Raw genomic sequence first — 13,265 nt, 5'->3', positions numbered from 1 at the left:
CTAGAATATAGTAGTTTATCTAATTTATTTGTACTGGTAGAAATAATCAAGTTCTGTGTGTGAAACTTTTTTCATGATCACATGTTACTAAAACTTTGTTGTTTCCCAAGTTTGGGAAATTTTTGATCTGTTTAACTATTTATTTGATTTAATGCTGATTAAGTAGGCTTTAGTTGTGATAAATATTTCCATTAATTAGAAAATTCTGATAATTTTTGTAGAACACTATGTTGGTCGTGTGTTCATGTATGTAAAATTTAGGATCCAGAATCTCTATAGAACTTTCTGTATTAATTAGTTTTACCATATGTGGTTTATTTTTGTCTAATTTATTACTTCAGTTTTGTACCTAGATAAATTCTGAAAAATTTATGAGGTGTTCATAATCATGTGAGTCCTGTTACGAATAAGTTTGAGCTTCATAAGTGCTGTAGTTTGTTCTGTAGAATTTGATCTTGCTCTAGGTGTAGTCTGAATAACTGTTTTATTCTGATTAATTGGTGGCATGAAATGGAATGAATTTTACACGGTATAGTGCTCTCTGTATTTACTGTTTGATGTAATTTTACTGAAGTTAGATACCATTTGTGTACTAAGTTATTCATTTATTTGCAAATCATGTTTGACATGTTATATAAATTATTTGAAACTTACTTTGTAAGTTTAATCAAATTGTCTTGTGATGTTAACCATTTTGTTTTGTGTAGTAATCGTTGTTAAATAACTACTCTATAAACGCTTGCCCATATGAATGTTTGTTTGCTAAATGTTGGACTGCAACTTTATTGTGAAGTGTGTGTTTATAATACTATTTCTTGCATCACATATAGATACGACTGTTTTATCGGACGGGACGTACGAGATGATCCAAGAATCTGAAGAAGGTGATCAAGAGGCCCAGCTGAACGCCACTGTACTAACTGAAGACCCGGACCAAAATCCGGAAGAGCCCAAGACTAATCTAGTTAGTGACTACAGAGAAGGCAAGCCCCGGACATAACCCAGTATTTCAAATTATTACAACTTATCGTTATTATTTACTTGTGCATTTACAGTTCTTAGTATTTGAATTGAAACTCTAGATGCATGATCCTAGGAACCTATGTTCTGAACACTAGACCTGAGTTCGAATAATTACTAAGCTTATAGGACCGGTAAAAGTCGAGTGATTGCCTGTCACTCGCGAGCTCTATAGGAATTGCTTGTTTACTTTCTACTATCAATATAAGGACGACGGACGGGATCGTGTTCGATATCATGACCTTGTGTGAGACCCCGTCTGTGTTGATGAACTTGCTAAGGTCGCAGTGTGTGGTAGCGGTGGTTAAGTTTTTGAACGTACTAGCCACATGCCGTAAATATGGTACGCGGTAAGCCTAGTATCCGATCGGACCGGTGAGTGGATATACCTTTCACTCTCTCTTAGAGATAGGTTTTTATTTATGTTTATGTTGCGCAACACCGCGGCTATAGGGAGGAAGATGGTGCCCTGTAGTCGGGGAGAGTGATCCCTTTGTGCAACACCGACGGTGTTCTAAACGTGTGTGTTAGGTCTGCCTGGCCAGGTTAACAAATTTCGATTCGAATCGTCCGCTTCTCACGGTTTGGGACTGCTTGATCCCTTTGCCACACAGAGTAATAAGAACAACATTATTATGATCAATCTTGATGTTTGATTAAAGTTCTACCATGGTTGGATAGGATTAGTTGCTTACATAGAATGGTAAATCAACTAGAATATGAAAAGCTAAAATGTGAAGTAAGGACATACTCTTTATTGCTTTTCAGCAAAAAGGAAACCAGAGCCTTACAAAACCCTGCATAGTCTATTTAGGTGGGCTATGTATATCCGTTGACGGTTAAGTCTTGCTGAGTATTAGAATACTCAGCCTTGCTTTCGAAACCTTTTTCAGGTATGAGTTTTGAAGACCAGATCGCTAGTTTGACTTGGCCCTGCTCTTTGCCTCCTGGCTGGTCCGTAGAGTGGGGTCCGTCTTCGGCCGGCAATGACCCCGATGAGTGATACCTTGCTTGGGTAGTTTGGTATACTTTTGCGACGTGTTGCAGCTGTTGTGTTTTCTTTCCGCTGTTTTTTTGAACTCTGAACTTAAACTTATATCTTGTATAATGTTTTACTAAGTTTGGATCTGTAATATTACTTTGAACTTGTGTAATAACTACAATGCCCGTGTTGTAAAATATGTATGGTTGTAATATCTCTGGACTCGCCTTCGTGCGGGGTATGCTTGTTCGATCCGAGAAACGGTGGTTGTATCGGGACCTTACCCGATAGACCAAGAATTGTTCCGTTTGAAGTGTGTTTGTGTCGGTGTTGCCTTATGGTGATGGCCAGCGCACTTGAGCCGGGATAATTTAGGTGGTTCTGCCGCAATATCACAGCTACTGTATAAACACACAATCAAAATCCAAGAGGGCAGATCTGCACCTTGAGATGATGCTCGAGTATCTCAGCTGTTATCAAATCGATGTGCAGGCCGGCAGCCAATCAAAACTACAGATCTACAATCACCAACGGACAGGCATATATACTTAAACAGATCGCATACACTCACTCACTCTCAGCAACACCCAACCAGAATTTTGCAATCGGCAAAGGGTGAAGGGGATGAGATACAGGGTCAGCCAAAGCACTGCTCCGACGGCAACGGGCCCGGGATGGACCCTTGCTGGAAGAGCTGCAGGCCGAAGACAACGGCAATGGCCGCGACGGTGAGGTAGGCGACGCCCTCGGCGGCGCCGAGGAGGCCGTAGGGGCCGGCCGGGAGGCCCGACCCCGTGCGCGCCTTGGTGGTGACCGACCACCCGACCAGGGCCGCCACGACGAGGTAGCTGACCCCCTCCGCCGCGCCGAGGGCGCCGCCGGGGCCCGGGGGCAGGCCGCAGCCCGTCGTGTTCAGCGTGTACAGGGACCACGCCACCGTCGCGCTCGACGCCAGCCCGGCGGCGCCCGCGGCCAGCTCCAGGGTGCTGTTGCCGCCGCTCGGCTCCGCCTTGCAGGTGATGGTGGGGCGCCGGCGGGGGTTGGCAGCGTGGCGGCAGCGGGAGCCAACGGTCGCAAGCGTCGTGGAGGCGGCGGTGGCCGAGATGGTGGGGCGGAGAGCCAGAGGCGCCATGGCTACTACCTGCCTTGCTGGATTGGAGCAGACGAGCGGGAGGTTCTCTTTAGTGGATGGGGGCTAGGGGCTTATCCTCTGCTGCTGCTGGAGCGAGCTGCTGCTGGGGAGGTCCTTTGCGAATAAGATCAAAACTTTTTTTTAATTCTCAATATTTTATACACGGAATACCTTTCTATACCTCCAGCTCATAAGTCACACAATTAAAAACTCTATATAGAATTAAAAAACCTCGTACATCCGTGGCTTTCAGTTTACAAATGGAAAACCTCGTACTTGGAATAAACTTTGTACTCAGAATACAAAAGTATGAAATTGCATATTCAAAACTTTGTACATTTCGAGCCCCCAATCATCCATCAAATCATTTATATCTGGAATCCAAAACCTTTGAAGCCACATAATTAAAAAACTCTACATCACCAACTTTCAAATAGTAAATAAAAAGTTTATGCTCAAAATTCAAAAACTTTGTAATATGTTAAAACAGCGGCGTATCCATAAGGGGCCTAGAAGAAGAGAGAGAAGGTGGGTCCGCGTCCTCATGAAAAAACTTGTACCTAGAGTTTTTTTAATTCTTTGCCTTCATAAATTTACACCTTTACATTCTTATTCACTCACGTCATTCTATCTAATAGTAATAATATTATGTAGCAAACAAAACTACTCATTGGAAAACCTCCAACGTTCATTTAGTATTTTATGCTTAGAAGCAAATACTCTCTTTGTTTAGAAATGTAAGACATGTTTTAACAGATGAATAGATTTTGATCCTTAATTTCTCGTGCAACATAACATCAACCGCTAAATCAATATAACCTCACTTTGAATACAAATACCTCCATAAAACTCAGCTAGCACAGTTACCTAGTTCCCAGTTTTGGTAACTGAACTATGCAATAAAATTGTGTACTGAGACTGACCTAACCCCTTATACAAAACATTAAGAATTAATGAATTTCTAGTTGATTTTCTAGGCAGGTTGCCACATGGATTTTTGTCGGTGTCCTGACCCGGCGGTCCGGCACCAACTAGTAACGATGCTGCGTGATCCCTTACTAAGGATGGTTGATGCAAGAGGCAACACCGGAACGCACGGTTTTATCCTGGTTCCGGCCGCGGGGCTGTATGTCCAGCAAATATGTGCGAGTGCACTGTACTATCTTGCACCAGGGGTGCCTGTAGTAGGGGTACAAGCGAGGCGAGAGAGGGAGGGAATCTCCCAAGTCTCGGCTAGATGATTGATGTCGCTGCGGAAAATGGGCGACTACAAAACTACTCGATTGCTCGTTTGTTGTGCGCTTGATCGGATATGGTCTAGCATGCAAAGACTAGACGATTTAGACTGGTTCAGGCCTAAAATGCCCTACGTCCAGTATGGGGGTGGTGTTCTCGCTCTATTGCTCTCGAGCCCGGTGCTCAAAGTTCAGAGGGGAGCTTACAAGCTGGTCAAGCAGTGTCGAACCCGTGGGAGTCCAACCCTTTCCTACGTGGGGGGCTTTCCCTTTTATAGTCCAAGGTGGGACCCCCCATTTACATTTATCTAGCGCTGTGTCTTGGCACCGTCGGGGTGCGATTCGTCCTTGTCAGTCGTCGGGGCCCACTCGGTCGGTCGGGAGCGTGCAAGCTTGATCATGGCGATATTCTGGGCAAGGGATGATCCTGGCGATCCTCTTGGGCAACGCGTTCCCCCGGTACTGTCCCATCTTGGCTCAGTCGGGACGGCGCGACCGCTTGGTTGGTCACTCGGGGGTCTCCTCCGGTCTTGTCCGCCGGAGCTTATGTTCCTTGTCTGCGGGGCTATCCCACGCCTCCCATGCGTAGCTCTTGTCAGCCGAACGGCGCTCCTGGTGATGGGTGTCTTACCGAGGTCTGGCCGGGGGCGTCCGGTCACACTCGCTGGCATAATGAAATGGTGCACAGAGGCAACTATCATTACGGCGAGGGGAGGCAGCGTCTGTGGACACCCCCTCCCGTTGTGTCGTGGGGCCCGCGTGAGCAGCGCTGTCTCCTTGTCAGGGGTCTTGCTAGCTAACCTCTTGCCGCAAGATAAGGAGAGCCGGCATCTTGGGGCCTGCCCGGGGCCTATCTTGGCCGGCACGCCTGTCAGGAGGCGCGGCGTTCTTGGAGCGCACGTCCTTGGTCATCGGCATGGCTCTGACCCGGGGCGTTAGGTCGGGGGCCTGCCGCGTGTCCCAGGAGGCCGGGGTCCCGGACTCGTTGCCTTAGAAGCGAAGGCAGCTTCCTGCGTCAGTTAGTGGGCTGTCGCGTTTCATGGCCTAGCGAGCCTGCTGGGCTCCCGATCGTACGAGTCTGGCCGGCTAGGGATCCCGGGTTTATACCCCCGTCAGAGGCCCCCGAGCGGCTCTGCGATTTTTTAATGATCGTGGAGCCGCTAGACTTGGCTTTGATGACTCCTGACCGGGGCATCCCATCCAACTGCCTGCGCCCTCAGCTTTCGGCGTGCGCCAGTGACGGCGTGACGGGGTCTGGCCCGTCTTGATGGTCGACTGGGGCGCTAGCGCTGTAGAATCTCGAGGCTGGTCGTCGCGTCTTATCGCTGTACTGCGGACGCCTCGTTCCCCCCCGCTCGGGGCCGCCTCCCATTGGCGGGTCGTGCGGCGATCGTGCCCCGGGTGGGCATCTCACGCGTCGTCGACGCGGAGCCGCAGATCCGCTGCCTCATCTTCCAGCTACGGTTGGAAGGCTGCACAGCTCGGTGCTGTGCCTCGTGGCATCAGACAGGGTGGTCTTGCAGCTAGGATGGGTCTCCGCGCCTCCCTTTGGAGGTGGGCGGTTAGAGTGGTGCGACTGGAAGGCGCCGTGGCCAACGGAAGGAGATCATGGCCCGTCTTCTAGTGTTTGAGGAAGATACCCGGAAGCGGGCGCCGGCAGGGGTTTTTGGGCTAACCTCAGCTCCATTAAACTCCCGTCGTCAGCATCGTCTGCCTCCACCTCCGCCAGGGGTTTTTCGGCGCGGCTGATGCTAGGAGAAGGCTTGCGAGGTGCTACAAGAAGTCTTGCGACGTTCTTTGGCCATGTCCTCCAGCTTGCCAGGTAGTAGCCATTGCCTTAGCCCCCTTTTGTTGCTCCCTTAGTGGGAGTAAATGGATTTGATCCATTGTATCTGATGTTTCCCTGAGTCGAGGGCAGCTAGTTTTCATCTGATGTAAGGCTTTCAGCCGATCGATGTAAAGAGATGGTTGATGAAATAAAGTTAGCCCTGGGGCGTTTTCAATTGTTGGTTTTTTCGCACTGTTTTTTCATTTTCATGCCTCAACGATGAACGACTCCACTACGATCGGTGGCGATCGGAGGAGGTGAACCCTACCACTTGACCTAGATGGCTCGGAATGGCGGGTTCGGCGGGCACGGTAACGGGTATGCCCATTTAAGGACAATCCGAGTGAAGTCCGACCCTGCCGCGGACGACCAGGTCGACGGAGCCCCATTGGGAGCACTCCACTGCTCTACAGCCCGCATCCCAATCAGATACCCGAGCCGTCAGCCAGCTCGGGGGGGGGGGGGCTAGTTAGCCTCCCCCTGGAGGGGATTCCGTGGAACGCTAGAGGCCGGATCGGACAAGAAAATTTGAGACGACCAGACTGCTGCCAGGGCAGGTCATGCTTGGGCCGCTTGGTGCTCGTCTCAGTTTTTCTTCCCTGGCTCTTTGAGTCAAGGCGGCGCGGAGCCCTCGGCGGACTGGCCTTCGAAACTTGAAATCGAATCGTGCGGTTGTGATTCGTTTGAGGCATAGAAACGGTTCGCCGTCTTCCCTGCAGTTGGAAACGAATTGACGATGGGGATTTAATTGGAACTGTAAAGTACGCACCCGTGGAGAGGCCTGTTTCTGGCGGCTCGTGTCTCGAGGCGTCGATTTGCTCGGGAACCGCTGTGGGGTGATGACGATGATCGTCTATTTAATCATCTGCCTCCCATCACCTTGTTTCTGTCGTCACTGCTGCCTGCCAGTTGCTCGGAGGAAAACAGAGAGAAAGAGGGAGAGCAAAGGCGCGAGGGGAAGGAGAAAAAGGAGTGCTGACCGCCTTCGTCGTCGTCGTTGATCTTCCCGTGATGGCCGACGGCAAGCATCCCCACGATGAGGAGTCCAGTGCTGCGCCGCGCGGTCTGCTGCGGGTGTGCCACGAGCTCTTCCGGGGGTGGTATCTTTTGGCGTTGTCCTTATTCTTTCGTCCCTGCATTTTATCTTGTTGTATTCATGGTGATACCTGCGCGGTCACAGGGTGCCGTCGACGGGTCCTGGAGTGTGGATCGCGGGATGAGGTGGCGTTGGGCCGTCGGGTGGCCCTGGCGTCTCCGAGTCCTCTTCATCCGGTGGGTCCCCGGCGCGGGGTGGTGCTGGAGCGTCAGACGCTGCCGCCGCTGGCTCGATTTCGTCCTCCGTCGCGCTGCCGGCACCGGTTGTTGCGGCGCCGTTGGCCGCGGCCGCTGGAGCGTCGTGCTTGCCTGCGCCAGGCTTGCCCGCGCTGGGTTCGCCAGCTGCGTCTGTCGCCTCCTTGGAGTCTGGTTCCGGGGAGGTCCACCCAGACATAGTGGCTCTGTAGCGGGAGTGCGACCTGGCGCGTGGTTGCTTCTCGGCCGCCTCGGTCGAGATCGACCACTTGTGGGACAGCCTGCAAGCAGTCGAGGTGGCCCGGGGCGCTGTCGAGGAGGAGGTGCGCTCAGCAAGAGACGCCGAGGTGGACGCCCAGGCCCGTGCCTTTGGTGAGTTCTATTCTTGATCGAGTCTTCCATCCCCTGTTTTTCCTGCATTTCTCAATTTTTGCCCGCAGCGCTGGAGGAGGAGTTGGAGACCGTCCGCCACGAGGTGATGGACCTGCAGCGCCTCCTCGGTGAGGTGGAGGACTAGTGCGAGACCCTAGAGGACGGCTCGCTCGCCGTCTTCCGTGTGATGGAGCCGTAGGCACCCATGCGGGTGGACCAGCTCCACGGCCTCCCCGAGATCATTCGCTTGTCGGTGCGGTTGGGGATCCGCCGTGGTGTCGCCGCCGCATTGGCCTCTGTCCATCTGCGCACCGGGGTGCACCTCGGAGGAACCAACCCCGGGTTCTCGGAGACCTCCAGCGCGGCGGTTCGTCGGCGGACCATGCTGGATTTCGCCGGGTTTGGGCGGGTCATCGCGGCGGAGATGGACGTCGACGACCTCCTGCGACGCGGCGCGGACCCGGAGCTGAACGACCCATAGGGGCCTGGCGGGACGATGGCAGAGCGCGGGGCCGGCCGGCGGCCGGTCTTCTTTTATTTTGTTTAATTATAAAAAGTGTGTAAGTGCTATACCCCGAGCCGTTCGTGCGGCTTGGGTGAACATCTGGGACATTCGCTGAGTGCGTGACACCCCTGACCATGGTTAAATTTGTGTTTGGCTCTCGTTTTTGCTCTGTTTTCCGTCTCACTTGGGTTCGCTTTTTGGAGAATGTTCTGGCGTTTGCTTTTCGATTTGGTTACGAGAGTTTTTGTGTGTTGCGTGATGAGAGAAACTGGTGTGTGCGTGCTGCATGGTTCATCCCAGTGAGGCCCCTGAGCGACTTGGCCTGAGAGTGCTTAGGGCAAGGGGCTGTAGGGGCGGGAAATAATAGAAAGTAGGATGGTCGAAGACCATTGTCTGGCCCCCGAGCGCTCCGAGCCCAATGTGTATGGGTCGGGGTGCTAGAAGCTAGATAGCTCGTGTGTGCCGTAAACATGTAAGGAATGTAGGTGTCTGGCCCCCGAGTGATTCCGGGCCGGGAGTGGCCGGGTCGGGTCGCCGGGTGAGTGCACTGTGTTGTGCGGGGAGACAAAATCGACAGGTATCGGGCCCCCGAGTGCTCCGAGCCGGAAGTGGCCGGGTCTGGGCACTTGAACTGAGCCACTAATGCTTCTTACGGGAAGAAAATGCCGTAACTGTTCTATATTCCAAGAGTTGGTCAGAATGTTACCGTCGGAATCTTTTAGCTTGTAGGTGCCTGGTCGTATCACCTCTGCGATGTTGTAAGGTCCTTCCCATGGCGGTGAGAGCTTGTGCTTGTCCTTCATCGTCATGACCCGTCACAGAACCAGATCTCCAACCTGCAGCGTCCTCTCCCGTAGGCACCTCTCGTGGTACCTGCGTAAAGTTTGCTGGTAGCAGGCCGATCGGTGTAGCGTTGCTAGCCTTGCTTCCTCCAAGACTTCCATGGCTTCTCTCTGGGCTTCCGCTGCCATTGTCGGGTCAAAGGCTTTGACTCTTGGCGCACCGTAGTCCAGATCAGAAGGCAAGACAACCTCGGAGCCGTATGTTAGGAAGAAGGGTGGTAGTCCTATGGACCAGTTAGGTGTGGTTCGCAAGCTCCAGAGCACTGCCGGCAGCTCTTCCACCCAACGACCCGCGAACTTCTTGAGCATGTCAAAAATGCGTGGTTTGAGCCCTTGGAGGATTAGGACGTTAGCTCTTTCTACTTGCCCGTTTGTGCGCGGGTGTCCACCCGATGCCCAGTCAATCCGGATCCTGTATCCTTCCACAAATTCTTGGAAGTAGTGACCTGTGAAGTTGGTCCCGTTGTCGGTGTTGATGGAGTTGGGCATGCCGAATCTGTACACGATGTCCAGGAAGAACTTGACGGCTTCCTTGGAGTCGATCGTGGTTATCGGTTTTGCCTCTATCCATTTGGTGAACTTGTCAATTGCGACAAATAGGTGGGTGAACTCTCCTGGTGCCTTCTTGAGTGGCCCGACCATGTCTAGACCCCATACGGCGAATGTCCATGTTATGGGAATGGTCTGAAGCGCTTGGGCCAGCAGGTGGGTTTGTTTGGCGTAGAACTGGCAGCCTTTGCATGTACGGACGATGTCTTCCGCGTTGCGCAGGGCTGTTGGCCAGTAGAATCCTTGTCGGAAGGCCTTTCCGACCAAGGAGCGTGGTGCAGTGTGGTGTCCACAGATCCCGACGTGTATCTCGTGAAGGAGCTCCTTGCCCTGGGCAATGGGGATGCATTTCATGACAATGCCAGCCTCTGAGGGGCTGCGTTTGTAGAGCTCACTGTCGATTACTGCGAAGGTTTTGGCTCGTCGGGCTATTCAGCGGGCTGCGTTGCAGTCCTCAGGGAGGACTTTGTGGAGGAGGTAAGCCAATAGGTCGGCTCTCTAATCTGTGTTGTCTGCCTGGCTTGGGTCGGATTGTTCCGTAGCGAGGCAGGTTGGTCCCCCGGGTACCTGGTCGGGGGCTGGGTCGGAGGGAGTGTGCTCTGTTTTTTGCGCATGCTCTGCTTCCTCTGTTTTTGCTATGTCTGCGGCCGGCTGCTTCTCTCGCGCCGACGGCGCGTTCAGGTCATTGACGAGAACGCCGCTGGGCGCCGGCTTGCACTCGGCGGCCATTTTTGCGAGAGCATCCTCGTTGGGGTTTTGCTTCCGTGGGATGTGGTGGAGCTCCAGACCCCGGAATCTACCTTCTAGCTTGCGGACTTCTTGGCAGTATGCGTCCATGAGGGGGCTCTCGCAGTTGGAGTTCTTCATGACCTGGTCGACTATGAGCTTGAAGTCGCCATAGACGTACATGCGGGTTGCTCTGATGTTGATGGCTACGCGGAGGCCGCTGATGAGTGCTTCATATTCTGCAACGTTGTTTGATGCAGGAAAGTGGAGGCGAACTGCGTACTGGAACTTGCCTCCTTCTGGGGAGACCAGGACGATCCCGGCCCCTGCTCCGGGTCCCATGACCGACCCATCGAAGTAGAGGGTCCAGTACTCATGAGAGATTTCTGGGGTCGAAGCTTGGACTTCTATCCACTCGGCGATGAAATCGGCCAGGGCCTGGGACTTTATCGTCGTGCGTGGCACGAACTTGACGTCGTAGCCCATCAGCTCGACTGCCCATTTGGAAATCCGTCCCACGGCGTCGCGGTTGCGAACGACTTCTCTGAGTTGGAACGAGGTGATGGCCGACACCTCGTGCTCGGTGAAGTAGTGATGCAGCTTCTTGGCCGCCATGATGACGGCGTAGAGAAGTTTTTGTGTCTGCGGGTACCGCGACTTGGTGTCGGTCAGCACTTCGCTGACGAAGTAAATGGGTCGTTGGACCTTAAGGGCGTGTCCCTGTTCTTCCCTTTCGACCACCAGGGCGGCGCTGACCACATGGTTAGTGGCAGCTAAGTAGAGCAAAAGGGGTTCGCAGGGATCTAGTGCGACGAGCACCGGCGGAGAGGATAAGAGGGCCTTGAGGCGGTCGAGGGCTGCTTGTGCCTCCTCTATCCAGACAAAGGTGTTGGATTTCTTGAGGAGTTTGTACAGCAGTAAGCTTCGCTCTCCCAGCCGGGCGATGAACCGGCTGAGCGTCGCCAGGCACCCGGTTAACCTCTAGACATCCTTAACGGCGTGGATGGGCCCTATGTTGGTGATGGCTGGAAATTTGTCGCGGTTGGCTTCGATGCCACGCTCGGACACCATGTACCCGAGAAGTTTGCCCTTGGGCACACCGAATGTGCATTTCTCAGGATTCAACTTGATGTTGAATCTCTTGAGATTTGCGAATGTGGCGCTCATGGTGGCGACCAGGTCGTTCGCGCACGGTGTTTTGACGACGATGTCATCAATGTAGGCCGCGACCGTCGCCCGAGGCGGGTTCGGCCGGTCGGGATCGATCGGCGGGTTGATCTGGTCGGAGAAGCAGGCTTGCATGCATCGCTGGTATGTTGCCCCTTCATTTTTTAGACCGAAAGGCATCGACATGTAGCAGTATGAGCCAAACGGTGTGGTGAAGGATGTCGCGAGCTGGTCGGATTCCTTCATCGCTATCTGGTGATAGCCCGAGTAAGCGTCTAGAAAAGACAAGATTTCGCACCCGGAGGTGGAGTCGATTATCTGATCTATCCAAGGTAAAGGAAAAGGGTCTTTGGGGCAAGCCTTGTTCAGGCTGTTGTAATCGACACACATCCTCCATTGACCGGTTTTCTTTTTTACAATGATTGGGTTAGATAGCCAGTAGGAGTGGTAGACTTCTTTTATGAAGCCGGCAGCTAAAAGCTTAGCTATCTCCTCTCCTATGGCCCTGCGCCTCTCGTCGTCGAAGCGGCGCAGTCATTGCTGGACGGGCTTGGATCCCGACAAAATGCGGAGCTCGTGCTCGGCGACCTCCCTTGGGATGCCCAGCATGTCGGACGGCTTCCTGGCAAAAGTGTCCTTGTTGGCGCGGAGGAAGTCGACAAGCACGTGTTCCTATTTGGCCGGTAGCTGGGAGCCGATCCGCACCATCTTGGTTGGGTCGGCGTCGTCGACCGTGATCGACTTGGTCTCGTTGGTTGAGACAAAGGCCGGTGCCTGGCTAGGCTTGCCAGGGTCAGGGCGGAACTCGGCGGTGGTGGCGCGAAGCTGGCCGAGCTCAGCCGAGTTTGCCGTGGTGGTGGCGAGGTCATAGTACTTGCGGCTGCTCACGTAGGCCTGTTCGAAGGAGCCGCTCACGGTGATGACACCGTTTGGGCCCGGCAGCTTGAGCTTGAGGTAGGTGTAGTTTGGCACCGCCATGAACTTGGCGTAGGCGGGGCGCCCAAGAATGGCATGATATACCCCCTTCCAGTCTGCCACCTCGAATGTGAGGGTCTCGGTGCGGAAGTTGGATTTGCTGCCAAACGTGGCCGGTAAGTCGATGTTGCCGACCGGGTATGCTTTCATGCCCGGCAAGATGCCGTAGAAGGGGAAGAGGGATTCCCGCAAGCAGGCTCGTGGGATTCCCATGGCTTCCAAAGTGTCAACGTAGAGGATGTTGAGGCTGCTACCCCCGTCCATCAGCACCTTGGACAGACGCATGTTGCTGACCACGGGGTCAACGACGAGGGAGGGGTTGTGTACATGTACGGGAGGGGGAAGAAATCGCCGTTTCTCCCCGAATCGGGGGCGCACAGTGAACAACTACTGTAGAAAGTACACTGTGGGGCACTAAAGATCATGGCGCCGGGCGTGCGGTTGTCCTGAGCGTCGTCCTTAGCCTTGCGGAGATCGTGCCGGCGTCCTTGCGGCTCCAGCGGGCTTCATGGCAATTGCTGTGGAGGGTACCATCCTCTGTGCTCGACGTGGCGGCGTCCCGAGAGTCCTGTAGGTGGGAGTCTTGCTCCGGTCAAAGCCTGGGCTGCATTCGAGGGTTGCGCCCATGCCGATCGAGGGTTC

At 53.5% G+C, this 13,265-nt stretch overlaps 2 protein-coding genes across 2 annotated transcripts; both read right to left on the bottom strand.

Moving 5' to 3' along the window:
- Window positions 1-2,422: 2,422 nt before the first annotated feature.
- On the bottom strand, window positions 2,423-3,279 carry LOC120692988. Its single transcript, XM_039976393.1, has one exon. The coding sequence runs from the start codon at window positions 3,132-3,134 to the stop codon at window positions 2,640-2,642; it is 495 nt and encodes a 164-aa protein (XP_039832327.1). The 5' UTR covers window positions 3,135-3,279; the 3' UTR covers window positions 2,423-2,639.
- A 5,900-nt stretch (window positions 3,280-9,179) lies between these two features.
- On the bottom strand, window positions 9,180-12,908 carry LOC120688877. Its single transcript, XM_039971233.1, has 5 exons — window positions 12,669-12,908; window positions 12,354-12,542; window positions 11,469-11,900; window positions 10,323-11,378; window positions 9,180-10,085 (listed from the first exon to the last, which is right to left on the bottom strand). Exons 1-5 carry the CDS (start codon window positions 12,906-12,908, stop codon window positions 9,180-9,182), a joined length of 2,823 nt encoding a protein of 940 aa, XP_039827167.1.
- Window positions 12,909-13,265: the final 357 nt, after the last annotated feature.

The sequence above is a fragment of the Panicum virgatum genome, chromosome 9N (assembly GCF_016808335.1).
Source record: "Panicum virgatum strain AP13 chromosome 9N, P.virgatum_v5, whole genome shotgun sequence".
NCBI classification, from domain to species: domain Eukaryota; kingdom Viridiplantae; phylum Streptophyta; class Magnoliopsida; order Poales; family Poaceae; genus Panicum; species Panicum virgatum.
This window is presented reverse-complemented; position numbering and strand designations above follow the sequence as displayed.

Coding starts and splice junctions, on each gene's coding strand:
- LOC120692988 (XM_039976393.1), bottom strand. CDS start 3,134: ATGGCGCCTCTGGCTCTCCGCCCCACCATCTCGGCCACCGCCGCCTCC.
- LOC120688877 (XM_039971233.1), bottom strand. CDS start 12,908: ATGCGTCTGTCCAAGGTGCTGATGGACGGGGGTAGCAGCCTCAACATC. Junction 11,901..12,353: donor ACGCCGACCCAACCAAGATG/GTGCGGATCGGC, acceptor GGCTATCACCAG/ATAGCGATGAAGGAATCCGA. Junction 11,379..11,468: donor CCATCCACGCCGTTAAGGAT/GTCTAGAGGTTA, acceptor AAACTCCTCAAG/AAATCCAACACCTTTGTCTG.